The sequence below is a fragment of the Centruroides vittatus genome, unplaced genomic scaffold (genome assembly GCF_030686945.1).
Source record: "Centruroides vittatus isolate TY-2023 unplaced genomic scaffold, ASM3068694v2 contig_397, whole genome shotgun sequence".
NCBI classification, from domain to species: Eukaryota; Metazoa; Arthropoda; class Arachnida; order Scorpiones; family Buthidae; genus Centruroides; species Centruroides vittatus.
The window spans coordinates 996,432-1,018,542 of record NW_027122212.1 but is presented as its reverse complement, the minus strand read 5'-3'; the positions used below and the strand labels follow the sequence as shown (position 1 = coordinate 1,018,542).

General features: G+C 25.6%; 1 protein-coding gene across 1 annotated transcript; it reads left to right on the top strand.

Annotated features, from left to right (window-relative positions):
* Positions 1-10,584: 10,584 nt before the first annotated feature.
* On the top strand, positions 10,585-21,863 carry LOC136976209 (leucine-rich melanocyte differentiation-associated protein-like). Its single transcript, XM_067271433.1, has 3 exons — positions 10,585-10,859; positions 11,504-11,764; positions 21,520-21,863. Exons 1-3 carry the CDS (start codon positions 10,684-10,686, stop codon positions 21,608-21,610), a joined length of 528 nt encoding a protein of 175 aa, XP_067127534.1. The 5' UTR covers positions 10,585-10,683; the 3' UTR covers positions 21,611-21,863.
* Positions 21,864-22,111: the final 248 nt, after the last annotated feature.

Sequence of the window (22,111 nt, the reverse complement as noted above, 5' to 3'; positions counted from 1 at the left end):
AGTTTTGTTTTATATTCAACAACGTTTTAAAAAACGTATTACATATATATGAAACACTTGTACAAAAGTCTCAATAGATCAATAAAAGGTTAAGTCAGCGACGATGAGAGAGCCAAAACTTTTATGGTCATCTTAAAAGGATTTTTTGCTATAAAAGTTTAAGATGGAGAAGATATTTAAAGATCAAATATTTTAGAATTTAAGAGAGTATTGCTGCAATTTTGAAAGGATCGAAATTATAATTTTTTTGTTGTGTTTTTTAGATCAATACAAAAGATACTTATTCGGTTTATCTGTCTTTGCATCTTTAAAGTAGAAACAGCTTAAAAACAGGCTTACGTAAGCGTGGAAATGGTGTGTAACACATTGATTCAATATGTTACAAGGAGAGAAAGACGAAGGAAGGAATTGGCTTCCGACTTTCTTTTGCATAAAATTCGTTCGGTTATTAAATAATACAGTTTAATGGCAAGAGAACGAAACGAGCATTTGTTATATATATATTAATAATAAAACAGTCGAATAAGCATCGAGCGAATAATTTGCGACTATTAACGATGCGATTCTACAAAAGACAAATTAAAATTTTATTAACGTATTGTTCGTCAAGTTATAATGGATGCCTTTAGAGAAAACTTAATTAACTTGCAAATTGGGAATTATAAAATAAATTGGCTCGAATAATATCGTGTTTATTATAGAAATTGAAATACAAAATTCTCTATATTTTTTTCGTTCCTACTCTTACGTGAGGTGGACTTTATAATAGTAATCTACGACTTACCGAACATCGTAATATATTAAAATTCTACATTTTATTTAAATATGAGATTATAAAATTAATTATAAAATATTAATATATTTTTCTGGAAATATAAGATTTGTTTCTGAAATTTGTACGAGTCGTTCTACGCCGATACATTTTTTTACGGCTTTAACTGTAGGAAATTGTATTTGGAAAATCGGAAATTCTTATTATAATAAATTAACTCCGGTACGACTTTATTGGGGTAATTCTAAATTTTTCACGATTGAAACTGTCATATCGATCTCGTAAGAAAACTCTTCTTTCGACTAACTTAAATGTAATACACTCGGAAAAATCTTATCATAAAATGAATTAAACATTAAAATCCAAATTTAAAGCTAGAATGCACCACAATAATAAAGATAAATGATTATATTTGACATCCAAATATCTTCCAAGTTCGAAATTCCACTTCTTACATTTAAATACGTACACGAAAAAGTATATTGTACTGTACCTTAAATTAATTATAGAAAAAATCGTTTAAACGAAATTCCGAGAAGAAATTAATGAATAGTTAAAATAATTGCAATATTTTGAATTTATTCGCTTTTATTTTTCAACTTATATAACAATGTTTTACGTAGTGTTTAAATATCCAGTAAATGCAGACAACTTCTATAATCTGGCAAAGACCGAAAAGACTGAAATTGTCATCCGACATCACGGTGGATTTTTGCCAAAGTGACTGACGTTAGATTTGTTCAAGTTAAAACTACACAATGCCGAATCGAGCAATTAAGAGATTTCGACAAGAGACTTTCAAATTTCTTCTTCTTTTTCTTCCTTTACTTTGTTTACAAAAAGGTAAGGATCTATTTTAGAACGAAGAAAAACATTCTACTTACCTTTACCTCAAACTAAAAAACACAGGCGATTAAACTTCTTTTCTATTTTTTTTTACATTTAACTCCTTTTGTAATGACTTAAAGAAAACAAATAATTTACGGTAAAGTGACATTTATTCTTCTGACTAAATTTTTGAGTATTTTATGTCATTTTTTAAAATATAAAATTATAATAAATTTCTGTTTCCGAGTTTATTAAAGGTAATTTACTTTTTTTGAGGAAAAAATTATTAAAAAAAATTAAACGAATTTTAAATCTTGATACAAATTCAACTCGGGCGGAAATGTACGGTAATAAATCTTTAACCTGAATGTGTAATGTATACTATTAACCTAATTATTACAACAATACTAAGGTCAGATATATATATATATATTTAGAAGGCGGTTTTTTTCCTCTAGAAATTGATTGAGCGATGTGAAAAAGGAAAAAAAAAACAGGAAAAAATTCTATTCAGAAATCCAGTTTTGATTCATAAGTAACATTTTGTAACATAAGTTAACTAAATTAGTTAAATGTAATTTAAGACAACAATAACAAACTCGTTAATATATTAATATATAAATTAGATTATTATCGATCAGGAATATTTAAAAGTAAATATTTTTCTTCTTATAAAAATGTTACAATTAAAATAATTTATAAATTTAATTAGCAGTTATAGATGAAACGAATTAACTAGAATCGTGATCGAGTTTTGTACTAAGTTTTAATGTAGAAAAGCAAATAATAAAAGTAATAATCTAATACGTTTGCAGCTGCATAAACATGTATACGTTATATTTAATTATTAAGAATGTTAAGAGGCGTATGGATTAAAGTAAAGAAGCAATACTTTCGTATCTAAGTCACCTTCTAATCATAAGAAAAGCCTGGAAAAAATTGGAGTCCTTTATAAAATGAAATTTTACCTGTAAAATTATAAAACCGCAAAGTTTATACATAATATTTACTCAATTTTTTTCTTATTATTTACTCCAGTAGATAAAATTTAATTGATCGATCCTGACTTTTATCACTATTCGGTAGTTGCGTGTATACGCATAAGTAGCACATATATCTCTCACCTTCTTATTTAAATTAAAAATATCTTATTCCAAAAAGTTCCTAGGCAAAAATCAAAGAAAAATTTAGCAAAGTTTTCAAAATACATGACAAGAAGTTTAGATGAATTCAAATTTTATATTATCTACCTGATTAGATGATTTTATTAGACTAATATTTTAGAAAATCTTGTCAACAACACTTCAAAAACTTTCGCTGTTGTGAGTCGTATCGATAATGCTAAATTATTCAAGAAAAAAAAATTTATATAGTTATATAAACTTATGATTTAGAAAAAAAATCAGCTCGCCGATGATTTAAGGTAGGATTTCACGTGTTTATTATAATCATTAATTGCTTATTTATTTATATCTAACTCTAATTATCCACACAAATCAAGAAGTTTTAATAAGGACTTAGTAATACTTGCCTCATAAATAGCTGAATGTCTAATTATTTTGTCGAGAATTTAACTTTTAAACTACCAAATTAATCAATTGGCATTTAATTAACTTCCTCCTTAATTTACCTTTTTCACTGAAGAAGCATCGAAAGTTTTTATTTACTTTTAAACTACATTTTTTTAATCCTTTTTTTTTTTTAGTGCGAAGGAATTTTGTTTGTCAAAATTCATTCCTTTCGAGCTAATATTTTAGCACTTTCACTCGAAGCTTCCTTTCCTTTTTTTTCTAAAAAAAACTATTTTTTAATTTGTAACATTTAATTAAATTAATATTAAAAAATTGTTTACATTTTTCTCGGTAGTAATATAATATGTTCTATTCAGTTTATAACTTTTATAGAATTTTAATTCGCTGGAAAATATTTATTCTTTATTTATTTTTTCTTTATTAAATAAAAATATTAAAAAAATAATAGTAAATTAACAGCTGATAAAAGTTGTTTTGAAGAGTTCTTAAAATAAAACTTTTGTATCACTTATTTTCCGCATCATTAATCAAGAAGAATTGAGTGGATTAACGTTCGAAAATATAGAAAAAAATTAATTTTATCGACTTTTTATATACTAAAAAAAATAAAATTTACATTATTTACCATTTTTAGAAAGTCAAAGTATAGGAAATGAAGAGAAAAAAACAGAAAAAAGCCGAATAAACATACTAAAGTTCTGAGAAAGTAAAATAATAATAAAAAAAGAAAACAAATTTGAAATTGTAAGAAGATTTACATAAATTAATCTTTAATAAATACTTCAAAATGAGTCTTTGGTATTTTATAAAGACATAAAAAAGAAACGATATCTTCGATAGAAACATTTGTTCCAAGGCCGAAACTAATAACTGACCCACTTTACACAGAATTAGTATAATGGAGACATTATTAAACTATTGAAAAGAATGTTTTAAAAGAACTCCGACAACAATTCTACATTTAAAAACTGTTTTCTAAATAAGAAATTTATTAAATAAATAAGATCGTCCCATTTTTAATCTTACATTTCTTCTACTTTCCTAATATTAAAAATATACGATAGATAAGTTACAAGTTTATAATGGCGACACTTTAATTTTAATTTATAAATTATAAATGTTTGCCAAGTTTAAATTAAAAGGAAGATTTTCTAAGAGAATTTCTAATTTGTAATCTTTAGCTGTTAGATAAGTTATAAAGGAATTTAATAATTATTTTCTAACAAAATATATAGGCCTATGACGAGTCGGAGGAGATTTGTTAGAAAGGAGTGAGGAGTTGAGTTTAAAATAATTTTTATGCCATTTTTACTTTCGAAATACTTTTCAATATATTTTTATTACGTGGTAAAATGGCATTAGAAGAAATTAGTTTGTAATTATGTGCAAGAAAGATTTAAAACGAGTATTTTTATTGGATAGAAAACCAATTGAGCCTGTTGTTAAATTGCACAATTGGTTAAATTATCCAAGTTACAATTTTCTAAATATTTTACTTCTTCCCATTATTTTGTAGATAATGAGACATTGGATCTTTTTATTTTTATTTATTTATGTATATATTTTAAGTAAAGAATCTCTAAGGTAATTAAATAGAAACTTTATTTATATATTTTTCTCATATAAAACGTTATTTCCATAAATAAAAAAAGGAAAAATTAGATAAAAAAATATTTAAATAGTGAGCTACTAAAAGTAAATAATTATCCGGCACTTTTTATTATTATTAAATTTTAGCTTATTACAGTAATTATTCACTTAATTTTTCTTTCTTATTATTATATATTTAAAACGGGAGTTTTTTCTGCTACTTATCGGTAATAATAGTCATTTGTTTTTTTAATTACTCCTTTAAATAATTTAATAATTAATTGTGTCAAGGACTATTCGTGCTGCACGCGATTATTCATTTTTACACGAATAATTTTAATGTCTTACGTATGATTTTATACAGAGTGACCACATGTTTGAAGAGCACGTGGAGAAACAGATGATTATCTACGAGAAAAATAGGATCTTAAAACGAAAAAATATATATAAAAATCGAATTTATTTTATACTTTCTCCGCCTGAAAACTGAAAAATATTAAGTTTTTTCGATTTTAAAAATATAATAATAATAGTAAAAAAATTCTTCTTGGTAGAAATAAGCTCGGATTTAGTACATTTATGTTCGCTACAAACACATATAACGTTGCACTATCCGATGCAACAGATTGAATTTTCTATTCCACTATAGAAAAATTGTTGATATATATATATATTTTGATATTGGAAGAAAATCTTTACTCTCTTAAAATAACCATTATCACATTCGATCGAATAAAAAATTCTCTAGAAAATAGAGTCTCATGAAAAATTGATGTGTAAATATTCACTTGTTGATGCTTAATTAATGATTCCTCTATCGATTTTCTGTATATTAAATATTTAAAATATTGTTTATCTAACAAAACTTAATACCAGTTTGCATATTAGATTTCAATGAATATATATGAACACTCTAGCAGATAGTTATTATACATATTTAAAAAAAAAACCTAAGTCTTATCATTAAAAAAATACTTTAGACCTTATTTATTATATATTAATATATCTTTATCTGTTTACTTTATGTTTACGAAAATATCTCGTTTCGTATATCAGCAATATCGCTAGTGATATTACTGTATCGGTTGTTACAGTGAAAATTGTGGAATATTACTTAAATTAGCGGCAGAAAATATTCTTAAAATGTTAAAATTCCACCTATAAAATCCCTGTGTAATTTTAGTAACAAAAACAGGTTGGTGGAGCGAAAGAATAAACCAGGAAATGCTTTTCTTAACCTCAAAAACTCGGAGCTTGTAACTGTAGATAATGAAACTATGGTGTGGATATAAACTCTAATCCTACACAATTTATGTACAGTGCTTCGTGAGCATATTTTTTTTATCATCCCGCAATTATCCAATAAAATTGTCTATTTATTTTTTAAATTTTTGTTATTAATTTTCCAGATTAACGAATTCATTATTAGTTAGATTTCACGGTTTTATTTTTCAATAATTAGTTTTAATTAGAATTATATTTTCTATTAATGTAAATTATGCCAAATGTAAAGTATATAAATATTATAATTAATATTAATCTTCCCAGAATGAAGAATATCCAAATCTTAACATGTAAATATCCCTCATTTAAGTAAATTTGTCTGCAAAATTTTTGATATTGCTTCGAAGTAAAGCACTCGATTGTTAATTTATTACAAAATTCGAAAAGGCCCACTTTCTTCTTGACATTTAATACTTTTTAATTAAATTTCGATTGCTTTTTCATATTTTTATACTCATAAAAAATGAAAGAAATTAAAATTAAATCTAACGACGTGCTTATCCATATTATACAATCTTCAGAATCTTTTCTATTAACATAGCAATTGACCCTTTGAACTAAAAATTCATATATTTTTTTTTTTCAAGTCCAGATAACTTAACTCTCTTTACAGTAAACTATATTAAAAATTCCATTTAATTAGTATAATTACTTTAATAAGTGCTAATTATTAAAACACTACACTAGAGAATATAATAACTATATTTTAATTAGTGTTAAAAAACAGGAGAGATCCTTAAACGTGTCGAAACTTCTTAACAAATTTCAACACTTAAAATAATATATTTTCCAGGTTTTTATTTAATTTTTCTTGTTAATAGACCTGATGCAAATATCTCGACCTTTTTTAATAGAAAAATTTGCATGAAACGTTTTTAAGTCTACAAGAACAAAACTACTCTTATAAATCACTCGATCTCTACTTTTACTCTAATTCTTTCTGTTAAAATATATAATTCTTTAGTATATATACTGAAGCCGAATCTTTATTTTCTTTGGAATGGAGTTTTAGAAAGTTTATTTTAAAAATTCCTTTAAAAAAAAAAGAGGAAGTAAAGTAAAATAAAGAAAGAAAAAAGTAAGGAATCATCAAGTAGTGCTGACGTTATTTTAAAATTTATTTGGATTGATGAGTTTTGAAATATGTTTAACCGAAAGGAGGGTCTTTAACCACTTGTAGCAGATAATATTAAAAAAAAAAAAAAATATATATATATATATATATATAAGAAATCCTTCTAAACATTAAGGAAAGTAAATAACTTTCATCAGGAAAAGTTTTTCGCATCTGCTTTCTCATTTGTAGATAAATCTCGAGTCGTTAATCATTGGTTTATTTTCCTATATTTGACATTTCGTGGTGTATTTAAACTTCCTGGTCAATTCCTGAATGGATAATTATCTACAGAAATTCGTCAAAATAAAAGCTATTATATTAAAAAATGTATTTAATTATTATTTTTTTCACGTATGCAATATTATTAATGGGTATTATTTTATAGACAATTGTTTCGTTTGTTAACTTGAAATAAACTCTGAAATTTGGGAATGAATCCAAATATCGAGTGTAAAAAGTTTGACCTTTGAATGATTTATAGAAAGAAAATGATTTTGTTTATTTATTTTCAGACATTTAAAGCTACATAAATTTATAATAAAAATTTACAATCGATAAAGGAAAATTAGGAGTTTATATATAATAAGGAAAATGTAGAAGTCCAATAATTACGAAGGAATGTTTTTCTTGAATACTTCTAAAAATATCATAACAACTTAAAGCATTTAAAATAATATTTTATAAATATATTTGTTTTTTTATTTTACTTATTCGTCTATTATTATTATTATTATGTTGGGTTAAGTGAGATATACTCGGTTAACACCGGTGGCTGTGTACTATGCCGGACCAGAGTCAAGGCATAGTAACCAAAACAGAAATTAAAGAAGTGTATCAGTGTGTGTGTCTGTATTCAGGAATTTTCTCACAATATGACATGTTTATTATTATTATTATTATTATTATTATTATTATAAAGAATGTTTTTTTGTCGCTTAAAAATCATAAATTTCTGAAACATTTCGCGTAAAGACTGCAGGCAACAACAGAACGACTCGTCAACACTTTTTACTTTCCAGATTTTTACAAAACAAGAAAATCAGTGTTAAAGAGATTTTCATTTAATTTTTTTTTGCGGTTTATTCCCATTTTACCCTCGGGAAATTATCACGTACAACACATTCCACATTTAGCTTACATCCGGCAAAAAGTATTCTTCTCTACCTCTTTACGTCACAAAACTATAAATATCTAAAACAATTTTCAAATATAGAAAACGAAGATTATTTTATTTTTTTATACATAAAATTAATTATAAATAATTTATTAAATCGACGATAATCGTTGACGTTTTTTCAAAGCGCTCGTCGTCCGTATCAAAAGGTACGCTGTTAAGTCGTTTAATGATTTTTTTAAAAGGCAAAAAAAGTTATCTACTTCCCACAAAGGGGGAAGAGAAAAAATATCAAACCTAGCATAAACACCAGATGTGAGATTTGTGCAGATTAAAGTTAACAGCGATACCAGTTTGGCGTGAAAGAATCTCAAGAGACTTTTTTGAGGATAAAAAAAAAACACGCATATTTATAAAGAAAACAAATATTTTTGTGACAAATTTCGAAACGTCACAAGCTTTAAATCCTCAAGGCGTTCGTGTAGATGAAGGAATTATAAGAATATCCAACATTTAAAAACAAAAAAACAATATAACTCGTACTCTCTTCCGTGTAAAACTATTACAGAAATCGCTGGCCAACCTACCAAACAGTAAAAAATATTCAAATTTTAGATAGGTATTTTGCATTGTCCAGGAATTATTATTTTTTTTGTTTTGTTTTTAGTTAATTACGTGACGCTAAGTTTAATTACCAAACTGGAAATTTGAATTCTCTTATCGTCCTGGAGGATTTTATCTTCCCAGATGGAAATGTATTAAACTAGTACAAACCATATAATGAGTTATAAGCAATTAAATTTATTTAAATCATTAAACCCTTTCTTCTTCTTCTTCTTCTTTTTTTTATTCTCGAGTTGTTATAGTGACGTGACGCGTGGTGACGTGTTTAGTCTCGATGGAGATAAAAAGGAAGTGACGAAGACAAGAACATTAACGACGTTTTCTGTTTACAATGGATGATAAATTTTGCTTTCAATATTCAATTTGCTATTAATAGTAATTGTGATATTCGAAAGGAATAAAGAAAAAAAAGAAACATTCTCGACCATCTAATGCTTTGTTTATATCAGGCGCTAAATACAATACTACAATTAGCGCCATCTCTTAGCAACTACTTATAATTGCTCAAACTTAGCCTATTGTTCGTGACATTGTTTAAGTGTTTTTCTGGTTTTAATACTGACGAAGAAATTGCACTGATTGTTGCGTTTAGAAGAGTGCAAACTCCAAAATAACAAATATTTAGTAAATAGTTTAAGGTCAATGCACTTAACAATTAGAAAAAAAAATATAAAATGCCAAGATAATAAAACGTTCAAATAATAATAATTAACTCTGTATTTTGTATGGTTTTAAACTTATTTATTTGAAAATAACGATAAAAACACGCTTAAAATAAACAAACTACGAAATCATTTTTTAAAAATTTTAAGTGACTCGAAAGTATATAAAAATAATAAATTTCTATTTTATAAATTGTTTTATAGATTTAAACGTATAAATCTCAAAGAAAATCCATCATTTATGCTAAGTTACAAGTATATTAAGTTACTGTATAATAAATTTAGTTATTATGTAGTAAGTAAGATTTACAAGCAGTTGAGTATTGTATGTGTCGGATTGTAAAAATTTATAATAAAAGTTAAAGAATAAATATATTTCCGCTTAAGAATCTGTTGTTTTGAATATTTGAAATAGTTTTATATAAGCAAAGAGTTGATTATTTGTATTGTTTTGCGCAATATCCTGTAGACTTAGACAACATCCGGTTAAACACGTATCTCAAATAAAGTAACACACACTTATATGGGTTCATATATTATAATTTTTTTTTGTTTTTGTACAACTCCCCAACCGAAAATTCCAGCAAGAATAAGAAATATAACCTACAACTGTTGGCAGTCCTGATGGTAATTAATTTCCAAACGCCTCTTCCAGAGAAAGTTTGCTGTTTGCCACACTCGTAAATCTGTACATTTTTTAAAATAAAAAGTTGAATTACTTAAGCGATTCGAATGAATTATTCAATAGATAAATTCAACCGTAGGACATTCTAAAAAAATTATTCTTATACTTCCCACAGAGCTACACCATTCGTAATAATATATATTTGAATCTTTCACGCTTCTCGATTCTAAATTTTATTACTTTCTTCGATGTTATAATTAATTTTATTTTTATATTTGTAAATCATTTTACCGTATTGAAAACTAATTAAATTCTGTAGGAAAAATAAACTTTTCTTTATCTAATTTTTATGAATAAAACGATTACATCAATGTACAGAATTAATCTTTTGTTATCTGATTAGCATTAAAAAAAAAAAAAAAAAGAAAGAGCGAAGTTCGAGCAGATTACAGTACATTGTTTCATAAAGTGCATTGTCAATACTGTGAAATCGTCCACTTTCTATCGCGAATTTAACAGTAAACATATATTTAAAATGACTTCTATAAAATATATAACGATAGACGATTCCATAGACAAGAACGAGAACCACCCTCCTGAAGACAGAAGGTTAAATCTTGCTTACGAGGACCTAATTGAAGTTCCTTGTTCTTTGGCTGATAGATTTGGTTGGTGGGTGCAAATTTTAGATTTGAGTTACAATAAAATTAGGTAAGTTAAATTGTCATTTTAATTATTTCTCGTTTTAATTTGGCATTTACAATTATTTATTAAGTTATTTCCTGAATTTTAAGTTTTTACACAGCAATGTCATAACGCAATAAACTTTCTTATCTCTATTCTTTCTATAAATCGAAACGTTTATCTTCGTTCTTAAGAAATATCAATCAGATTTGTTCAACCTCCATCGAAAGATTGCAATACTTGAAGTAACTTATATAATTTAATCTCTTTGATTAGATACTTTGTCTTAAATATTGAAATTTTCCAAAAAAGTAAGCAATTTATTTAATTAATTTTGCACGTTATAACGTCGAAACAATTTACAGATTATTTTTCTTTCTAAAATATAAATTATAACAAAGTTAAACGGATATAAAGCTTAATTATTCGGTCGATAATGTATGTTGAACCTCAACCTTTTCTCTTTCGCATGGTTTCGAATACGAAAAAATAGTTCGCGATCTACTAGTTGATACATTCACATCTACAGCGTATAATATAATAGTTATCGGACATTTTTGTGAAATCTGGTTATTTTCTTTTTAAGAATTAATGAAGCTTTATTTATACCTGACTTAAAATGCCATTACAGATTAAATTTAATCAAATTATTATTATATTTTTCTACGTAGCGACGTATCGTTTCTGGCATCTTTCGAGCGTTTACACACGGTCATTTTGGACAGAAATCATATCAATTCGGAAACGAGATTCCCTCAGATTCCATCATTAAGAATATTATGGTTAAACCATAACCGCATCTCCAATTTGGTGGCTTTCTTGCCCAATTTATCAAAAAATTGTCCAAATTTGGAAAATCTAAGTCTAATGGGGAACGTTGGAGCTCCGAGTTTTTTGAATGGAGCAACACCTAATCAACATTTTCATTACAGGTAAGAAAAACACTTAATTAAAATTGGATATAGTACACGCGTAACTAGATACAACCTGTACATAGTGGAAATTTCAAAAAAGTCAAGGTGAATTCTGCATCCTCTTTCATAATTTTAAATTTACTACCCTGGAAAAAGGTTAGACGTAGACATATTTTTTTGTTATAAATTTATAGATTTTGAAGATTTTTAGTAATTATTTATCAGATTAATATTTTAATAAATTATTTAATTATAAAAAAAACTAAAATTCAATTACGAGATAAATCAATTTTTTTTTTTTTACTTCTTTTTTCTTGCCTTAACAACAATCGCTCAACAAAGAAAAATTCCTACGATTTAACATTTAATAAATGTTATAATTTATAAATATAGACTTAAAATTCAATAAAGTGAATTTTAAAATTTTAATTTCGTTGGAAATTTAGTTTAAAAATAGAACTAAATATTTAATTTATTTTGTGTTTTTTTTTCAAGATAAGTTTCGAATAATTTTTCCAACGAAATTATTGTTTTATAAAAATAACAATTACCTAAGATTGCTTTCCTAATTAAATAATAGATAATTAATTATCTTATCTTGTTAAAAATGAATAATTTTAATAAAATAGTGGCGATTAAATATCATTTTTTCGTTTTATCTGATGGTCTGGCCTCATAAAAGAAAAAAGAAAAAAAAAACGTGATGTTTATCGGCGATGTGTGGTTTGAGTAGATCCTTCTATGCCCTGTTTTTCACATTTTAAACATTTTGGAGAAATTTATAGAGGTATTTCCTAGCGCGAGTATATCTTCAAATGTCTTCTCATCACTCCAAAGTGGACGATCAATTTAATTAACTCTGATTGATTCGGAGTTGAGTGGCATCTTACTTATCAATGCGCTTGCTCCGACAACTTACTTTGCCAATTAATGAAGTGAGCGGGATCTCACGTCTTTCCGTTATTACTTACAAAGTATTGATGAAGCACCTGCTACGGAGGCTCTAAATATGGCTAAACGTTAAAAGAGAAATTTGACTCCCCGCTCGACCCCATAATTAAACAAAATGCTAAGTAAACAGTGGCGAGTGCGAAGCTTTCTTTGTTCTAGTTTTAAATATTAATGTTATTACTATAGCAAGCACCGAATATATGACCCGTTAGCAATTGCCATATCTACTTCTAGGAAATGTTTTAAGTGTATTATTTCTAGGAAACAGGTCCCGATGATATATCGTCGAAATATCGTTTATCACAGCGAGATTTATCGAGGCTACGAGAGTTAAGATTTGAATAAATATTTGTTTATGCTACTAAAAGTTGTTTAAGATCCTCTTTCTTCCTTCTCCGGAATATTTAAAAGAATACAAATCTTTCAAAACACCGTAAACACACAATCTGCAAAATTGAAAGAACATCGAAGAGCCGAGCAACTTCTATACTTCAACATTAAAAAATAAGAAAAAAATAAATAAGTAAAATACATGTCAATAGAAAAATACGATTTTAAAAACGTGAAGGATTTTAAACAAACGTAAACGTCGATTCTCGCGAGGTCTAATTAAAATCCTTTCGCATTTCACGTATTTTTATATAAACAATCGTCTTAATTCTAAAAAACAAATGTAGGTTTGCGGTAGAAATTTTAAAAAGGCCAAAACAGATTTAGATTCTCGTCCACGCTCCAAAGTTTGCACCATTTGTTTATTAGCGGTCGAGCCATAGAGTAGCGTGTTATAAGCAACGGCACATTACCTATGACATAGTGCTTAATGGGAACGAATACTGTAAATCAGCTGTAGAAACGAAACAGCTTGTAGACTTAAAAAACAGACCTTGCTCGGTCACTGCCTTCCAGACACTCCAATGTTTAATGGGTGGTTGTGAAAATAAGATTTACACTACTTTTCTTTCTGCGAACCTACCTACAAAGACTACCATAAATTGTCGCTTATGCAGCCATCATTTTTTATTACTTTTTATTTTATTTATTTCGGAATACGACTCCAACCCTTTTCACGTGGTACCTTTGAGGAATTTTTTGCTAAACTATTTGTAAAGTGTGCGTTACAAAAATACTACAGCTTTATCAATTATAAAAGTGTAAATTACGCCTTTAAGTAATCTAAATATGAGTTTTATTTTTATCGATAAATTAAACGTTTGTTAAACTTTAATACGCAAAAATTTGGAGGTTTTTTTAGATAATTTAAGGGAGAAAGATGGTATATTTTTTATTTTTAGTTTTTTTTTCTTTCTTTTAGAAATGATTAGTTGGTTAGTAGTGGCAGGAGAATCGAGCAAACAAGAAATATTTTTTTTTAATTTGGTATGGTTTAATTTTGGGATTTTTCTGGGATCAAAATCTTAGTTTAAACAACAGTTTTCGACCGATAAAGACAAAAGAGATAGTAGAAGCATCTACGCACTTTTGGGATTTTTCTCAATCGATTAAACAGATTTTTTTGATGTTGATGCGGGATTTATTGCAATTCAAATTAGTCGTTTTACAAGCGTTAAGGCTTGTTTTGTATTTGGAAGTATAACATTTTCGCCACTTGGAATTGTATCGGGCAATAACCGAAATCCTTTAAGACTTCAAATAACTACTCGAAAAACAGAAATTAAAACGTTGGCAAATTAAATATAAATGAAAAATTTGAAATTCATTCGTGGCTACGAATCAATTCAATCTTTTAAAATACTCGTTACGACCAAAACAAGTTACTTTCAAGCTTATACAATTTACGATAAAAATGCGTGAGATTAAATATGTTTGGAGGATTAGATAATTTTTTTTGACTAGACTATTGAATTTAAATCAATTCAGATTAAGTTTTTAAAAAGACAGAATTTCGTTTCTATTTCTTCGATTCGCATTAGAAAACTATAGAAATCTTTTATGGAATAAATGCTAAATAATGCTGGTTATTTTTTTGAAATATCTTTAGAAATTTATATAAATTCCCTCTAACCTAACCAGTGTTTTATTAATATCTTACAAACGATCTTTCGTAAATGTTGCCAAGAATCTTAATACCTAGCACTATAATACAATTTATGACTTCAATTCACGCACAGATTAAATTTCAACAACTGCATTTTAACATCATTGTGACAAGATAATTATAAGGTCAACTCTTGAAAACGGTTTGGGAGTTTGTGTAGACTGAAACGATTGCAATCTTATCATTAAAATCCGTAAAATTTTAATAAAAAAACGATTAAAGTCAATAATATCGTGTATAATGCGCGGCGCAACTTCCGCGATTATTTGTTGCTAAGGCTAAGTTTTTCGATAACAAAATAGGTTAATGCGGATAAAATTTAATGATAGAAGAATATTTGATCGACGTGGCCTGGAAAATACAATAATTTTTGATAGTCATAAATAATAAGAAACCATAAATCAATTCGAGAAGTGACAATATAGTATAGAAATTCTGTGAAGCAATTTAAGGGAAATAACAGAATAAAGTCATAATTGAACTTTAAAAAAATGCCTATATATTAGATTTTTATTGGATGATTACTTCTTTCTATAACAGTTATAACAAGACGCAATATAATTGGCTACAATGGGACATTTAGTTACCTTAAGGTCAGAGGTCAGCCTCTACAATAACTCTTACTAAGAACTGTGGGAATTGATATAGTTCAATTGACCTCTGTTAACTATTAACGAATGGGAACATACTTGGCATTCTGTCATTTACAACCTTTCATTATTTGCAGCCAGAGGTTTCTTTTTCATATTTTCCCACCAAAAACACTTATAATTTTAATATAAATACACGATTTAAAAAGAATTCTACTTTCTAAAAATTAATTTATTATTCTCAAAAGTATGTAAAACATAAAACATATATATATTTAAAGAAGAAAATATTTTGATATTCATTTTGAAGAAAGTAAATTAAATTTTATTTAAAATAACAATAATAACATTTTGCCATAAGCTGTATAGGATTGTCAAGCTTATATTGTAACATTAATCAAAATTTTTAGATAAAAAAAGTTATTTAAAACATATTTAATTAAATAATCTTCTAAAGAAATTGGTTATTAAGATGAATAATTCATATAAAATAATATAAAATAAAAAAATTCTAATTTAACAAACGAATCGAGTAATTAAATTTTAATAATTATTATTCTTTTTTCTGCCAGTTAAATTTTATAAATATACGAGTATTATTTAAAGAATATTGAAGTTAGAAAGTATTATACAAAACTGTATGAATATTTAATTTATGTACATTTTTTTTTCTTATTTTTATCACAATTAAATACCGAATAAAAAGTTCACACTCAAAAATTGCATAAATGTGTGCATAAATAATACATGAATTTTTATACCAATTTTTATAGATCAACCTTAATCTATAAAACGCTAATTAATTATTTTCCAATTTTTATTATTATTTTATTCTCTGATTAAATAACGTAATTATTTATTTCTTTTGTTAATAAACCGACGTTTTGATAACTTCAAAAACTAACAATTATATATGCTAATAAGATTAACCAATTTTAAATTTATAAAAGAAAAAAAGAAATAGAATAAAAATAAAAATAAAAATTATCTCTTTGCTCCAATTGCTCTCATCAAATTTATTTTGTATATCAATTCCTGCAAGAACCTGTTTAACCGCAATTTTGTATAATGTTGTTGTTATTAACATGCTACTATAGCATTAACGTCATTAACTATCGAATTATAATAATTACGTTTCTGCCAATGCCAATCCTCAATTTATAATCGCTTACTATTGAATATGGAATTGTGCCCCCTTCTTTGCATTTAATCTAAAAGTACACCAGTCTTTTTTTCAAGTTTATCGCATTAATTTCTATGATTTTTTTAAATTCTAGAAACAACAAAGAGCAGCCAATCGATTGTGTAAATGGTCTTTATTGCATATTTAAAAAAATACAGTTTAAAAATTCATTAATACCGGAAATTGATTCAGAACTTGCAGACATCTTTATATGCAAATATTGCAATGAAGAATTACTGTTTTTATCTGCTTCGGTATAATTATTAACGTTAAATTATGTAATGAGTGTTTTTTTATAAGTTTATACATTATTTTTTAACTTAAAATATACAGTTAAACCTTGATATAGCGTTATACTCTTGAAGCGCCGAAGAATACCTGCGAACAGAACTCCCCATAAATATTAAATAGAGAACCCTTCAGTATCTGTGAATTATTAAATATATAAATTTGCATTTCAAATCACATTATTGCTAAATCACGTGGCTATAAACACGAACCCGTGTATTATAACTCTTGTTCTTTGAGCAGCTTCGGTTTAACGCCACGCTCGATCTAGCGCTAATTTCAGACACAAAAATCGATCTAGCATCAAAATATTGATGCTAAATCGAAGTTTGATTGAATATTTACGTTATAAGTTAAAGAATCTGTCCAAAATTCTCTTAAATTTTTTAATATAATGCGAAGTATAATTATAAAAACACTTATAGGCTATTACTTTTACTATATTATAAATAACGACGATTTATTTTAATTTTAAGTAATGTTATATGATAAATAACCATAAAAATATTTTTAAAATCGAATTTAATATAAGAAAAAAAACCTCCCTCAATATTTTTAAGTAAAATTTTCGATCAATCAAAATTTTAAAATGTCTTTTTAGGAAATGGAAATAGTATTTTATTTTAATTTTTTTAATTTTTTTTGTAATAAATTCGAAAAATTAAATTAAACTTTATTTTTTATAAATTAAGTTTTTAGAAGTTTACAAATAAAAAGTTTTAAAAAATTAAAATAAAAATCACTCCTTTCAATTAAGTAATATATTAATTTCATAAGTAAGAAAACTCTTGTTGTTTAATTTATCAAAACATTACTAAAGTAAAAAGTAATTTAATTTTTGTTGTTTTTAAAATTAAAATTCAAAATATTCTTTCTTTTGTTTTTGCTTTTTTTAAAGAAAAAAAGTAAATTTATTTTTTAATCTTGATCGTCGCCATTGAACAGAATTTAACTTTCGACCATTATCAACTATAAAATACATTTCTACAAAAAGGAAACTCTTTGAAACTTGAACCGAGAACTTTTAACTGATTCAAAATTCAATCAATTCAATAAAATTTGCTGTGTGTTTTAAAATGTTTTGCACTAAAACATTTCAAAAAAACACATCTATCAAGTGAATTGCAATTCAACTAGTTTAAATGTGATTACAGTTCGACAACGTTATGATAGAGAGATTCGGGTCAAAATAAAATTCAAAAAAATTTGAGGGCTTTTAATGATCTAAAAATGATTTAACTCGATTTTCGAGTATCTAAATATATTCAGTTTGAGCAACATTATCGATTATTCTAATCGATAATGTTAAATCAAAACACACCGTTTTAACGATTATTACGTCAACGTTATTATTATTATTTTTTAAAAGTTTTTGACAAATTTAAAACAGAGAAATGCGTCCGAATTTTATGTAATATCAAAATTTACTAATTATATATTAGTTTGTTTAAATTATTTAATATCCATGAGCAACCGCCAAAGTTTAATCTGTTTCATTTCTCACCAAAAAAATTCAAATATTTTTAGAAATTATAGCTTTATTTTAATGGTTATAATTTATTATTATTATTATTTATTATGTAACAAAATAATTTACAATATACCAGACAAAATTAATGATATATACATAAGTTAAATTTATTCATAATATTCGATTACGTGTTAACATTAAAAAATTTAAATAATTATTGGTATGGAACCCGAGAGTAGAGCGTGCCCCTTTTGCTTCTTAGAGGGCCTTTCTGTCTTTTTTAAACAAATGAAATACGTAAAATTTTTCTTTATTAATAAACAATAGTCTTAAAGATTTTATTTTTGTTAATAAAGATAAATTAATTTATACAGACCATAAATTTTTCCGGGCCCAGAAAAAATTCCCAGCTCTCCTCCCTCAATTCGGATTATTTGAGGCAAAGCATCTTGGCGATCTGCTGAGGAAAGATGCCTCCCGAGAGGACTTTCGTGGGAAATTGGCCCCTATTTAGACGTTACAAACTTGAAGAAAACCAGAAAAACTCCATGTGGCCCCCCGTTGACCGTGCCCGAACTAAGTAACTACCAGTGTTCAGTGGTTTTATCCACTCCACCACTGATGGGCCCCCTCTCTCTCTTTGGCCCTAGAACTGGGGAAAGTTTGCAATTCATTTTTTCAGCTATTTAAGTGAAAATTATTTAATAATACAACATTGTCCGGCAATAATTTTTTGCCATCTGTTTCTCAGTATTTTAATTACACAGTTAATTTAAGTTATAAATGTCTACATTAGTAAGGTTATTTAAATGTTTTCTGTAATCCTAAGTTGTATTCCAAGTAAATATTTTTAATATTTTGTAGCCATTGAACTATCTTATTGCACTTCCTCAGAATATGTAGCGTAGGAAAATCTGTAGCATAACACCAAAAACATTGTTTCTCTATAAATTGACGTAAACATTTCCTATATAAATAAATATAAATTAACTTTTATATTTTTTGTATTAAATTTAAAGCGTTAAACGCGATTAAAAAGGCGCACGTTTCTTTTCAAACAGTCGCATTTTATATTAAAGAAAATTCAATTAATCAACATATAAATTGTTTATCCATTCGATTTTTGTCTATTGATCCGCACATAAATTAGGCTTATTATGTTGGACTTTAAAAAAAAAATTACTCTTAAACACGGAATTTCACTTATAATTTTGTTTATAATCATGCAAAATGTCTTAAATTACCTTATTTAAACAAAATTAATCTTTAACATTCAATTTGTTGTTGATAAATTATCATAAGTAAACAGCCGTATAAGAATTCTTAGAGTCATCTAATCATATTATAACCGAGTAGAAATATCTGATACTTTATAAAATTGTTATTAAATAATAATTGAATTCATTATATGATTAAGTAATAAATATAAATTTTAAATTATTATTGAAGGTTTGTTTGATCTAATTTTATAAAATTGCTTTTGTGACATTTTAAAATTCCTTAGAAATAAATGCACTCCCAGACACAATATTTTGATAGTGATTGACATTAAATTTAATTTCCCTCCCAGAATAAATTAAATCAAATTAAATAAACTTGTTATTTAATCTATTTATAAAATTTCTAACCCATCAAATCTTACGACAAGAGACGATTTTTTTAATTTATTACATAAATTGTCCAGATAAAATGTAGAATATTTATAAATTTAAAATAAAATTCGCGAGGGGGGAGAAATAATAATAATAATAATAGAAAATTTACTGTTAAATATAATTAAATCGAATAAAGAAAGAAAGAAAAAACAAATTATTATTAATGTATAAAGTGTAATTCGTGTTCAAACTTCATTTGCATTTTAAAAATGTACAATTTTTGCAATTTGCACGATTTTTTCTTGAATTTTTATCAATGCAAAAATAATATTAATCATAATTTATTACCCATTTAACTTTATTTTAATTAAAATTAAGGAAGTAACATTGTTATAAAATTCGTTTATTTATTAAAAATAAGTACACTTTAATGGACAATTTTTATATCAAGTAAATTATTATTATTTTTTATTCTCATGAATTTTTAATTTTTAGAATTAATTATGTATTCAATATTAACATCGATCCAACATAAAAATATATATAATGTTTTACATTATATTATAAGGAACAATCTCCTTCTCATAATTTAAATATAAAGTGAGTCGTTACATAACAAAGATGTATAAAAAAATTTATTATTATTTTTTATATACGTTTAAAAGATTTATTTCACAAAAATTAAGATTAAATTACATTATTTTCTTATTTTATAATAATAATATTTTATATAAAAACTTTATGAATTATTTATTTCGATGATTCGAAAAATATTTTTAATACTTTTCGTGTTTTATGGCTCTTTTAGATGATTTTATTCTGTATTAATTCTCTTTTATTATTTAATTTCTATCAAATTGTAATCCTTGTATCATAAATTAAAGAATAATTCTCATTTTTTATTTGAATTTTTTTTTTTTTGGGTGGTTAATCTTCGATCAAACTACACAGAAGTATTCGATACGTTCTTTGATTTTGTCCGTCTTTAACGAAAGATTTAGGGGAAAAAACTGGGTTTTAAATACTCATTTCTTTAAATTTTCGGTTCAAAATGATAAGAAAAATCGTAAATTATATAGTTAAAGTACAGAAATATTTGCAGAGAAGTTCTGAGTAAATTGGGGTCGGTGAACTTTGTCACATTTGCATGAAGAGATTTATTATGCACAATAGTATCATCAAAAGTATCACGTTATGTCGTACATAAAAGTACATATGTACCTATAATCAAAATAAGGTAAATCATGATTACTCATAAATAAATAAATAAATGATGCCACGAATATTACAGCTTCGAGAAATAAATTCAATAACAATTTCACACTTACTACTTACGTTTTTATTTATTTTACTCGTTACCAAGTAAATAATAAATGAAAAAAATTTTGACTCTACATGAATATTTTTCAATTTTATTAAATAAAAATTACTGAAAGATTTTTTTTTTGTACGAAATATATAAAAATAATATTATAATTGCAAGCCCACAACACCATAACTTACATCCAGAGTATATAAATCTATATACACACCACAATAAAAAAATATTTATTATTATTAATAAATGTATTATAATATATAAAATTTTATTATTATATCAATTTTTGTTTGTTTATGATTTTTTTTTCTTTTTTTACAGATTGTACGTCATAAGTTTATTACCAAAGTTACGTTTCTTGGATGATAAATGGATTTCTGTACACGAAAAAGACGAAGCCGTACAAATTTGATAAATTTATTGAGCAATATATTAAATGTTCTTCGTAAAATGAAAAAATCTACGCTTCAAATATGCCAAAATCAACATAATAATGCAAAAATAGTCTAGCATTATTCTAGAAGATAATTTATAAAAGTAAGATACACTCCTTCAAGAGATGCATTCTCTGATATTTATTTAATAGCATCTATATCTCATCTTCTGACGCTGTTTAATGTAATTAAATGATTATTATGTTAATTAATAAAGTAATTTTCTTAAGTAAATAAGATTTTTAAAAAATTTTTTTAATCAAAGATAATTTTTTAATCGAGTTAAATGCCTTATAACTTAATTCAAAAATGATTTTAATATACTACTAAACCGTTTGCATTCGACACGAATTTAATGAAGTATTCAGTCTGAATATAGTAATTTAATATTGTTTTAAATTCGAATTACTAAAAATCCATAAAAGATCCTTAATTTGTAAAGCGAACATTAATGAATTTTAATTAATTAAAGTTCAAAA

Excerpts from the sequence above, each read along its gene's own strand:
- LOC136976209 (XM_067271433.1), top strand. The coding sequence starts at position 10,684 with ATGACTTCTATAAAATATATAACGATAGACGATTCCATAGACAAGAAC. Across the intron at positions 10,860-11,503 it reads TTGAGTTACAATAAAATTAG|CGACGTATCGTTTCTGGCAT; the intron begins GTAAGTTAAATT and ends TTTTCTACGTAG. Across the intron at positions 11,765-21,519 it reads AATCAACATTTTCATTACAG|ATTGTACGTCATAAGTTTAT; the intron begins GTAAGAAAAACA and ends CTTTTTTTACAG.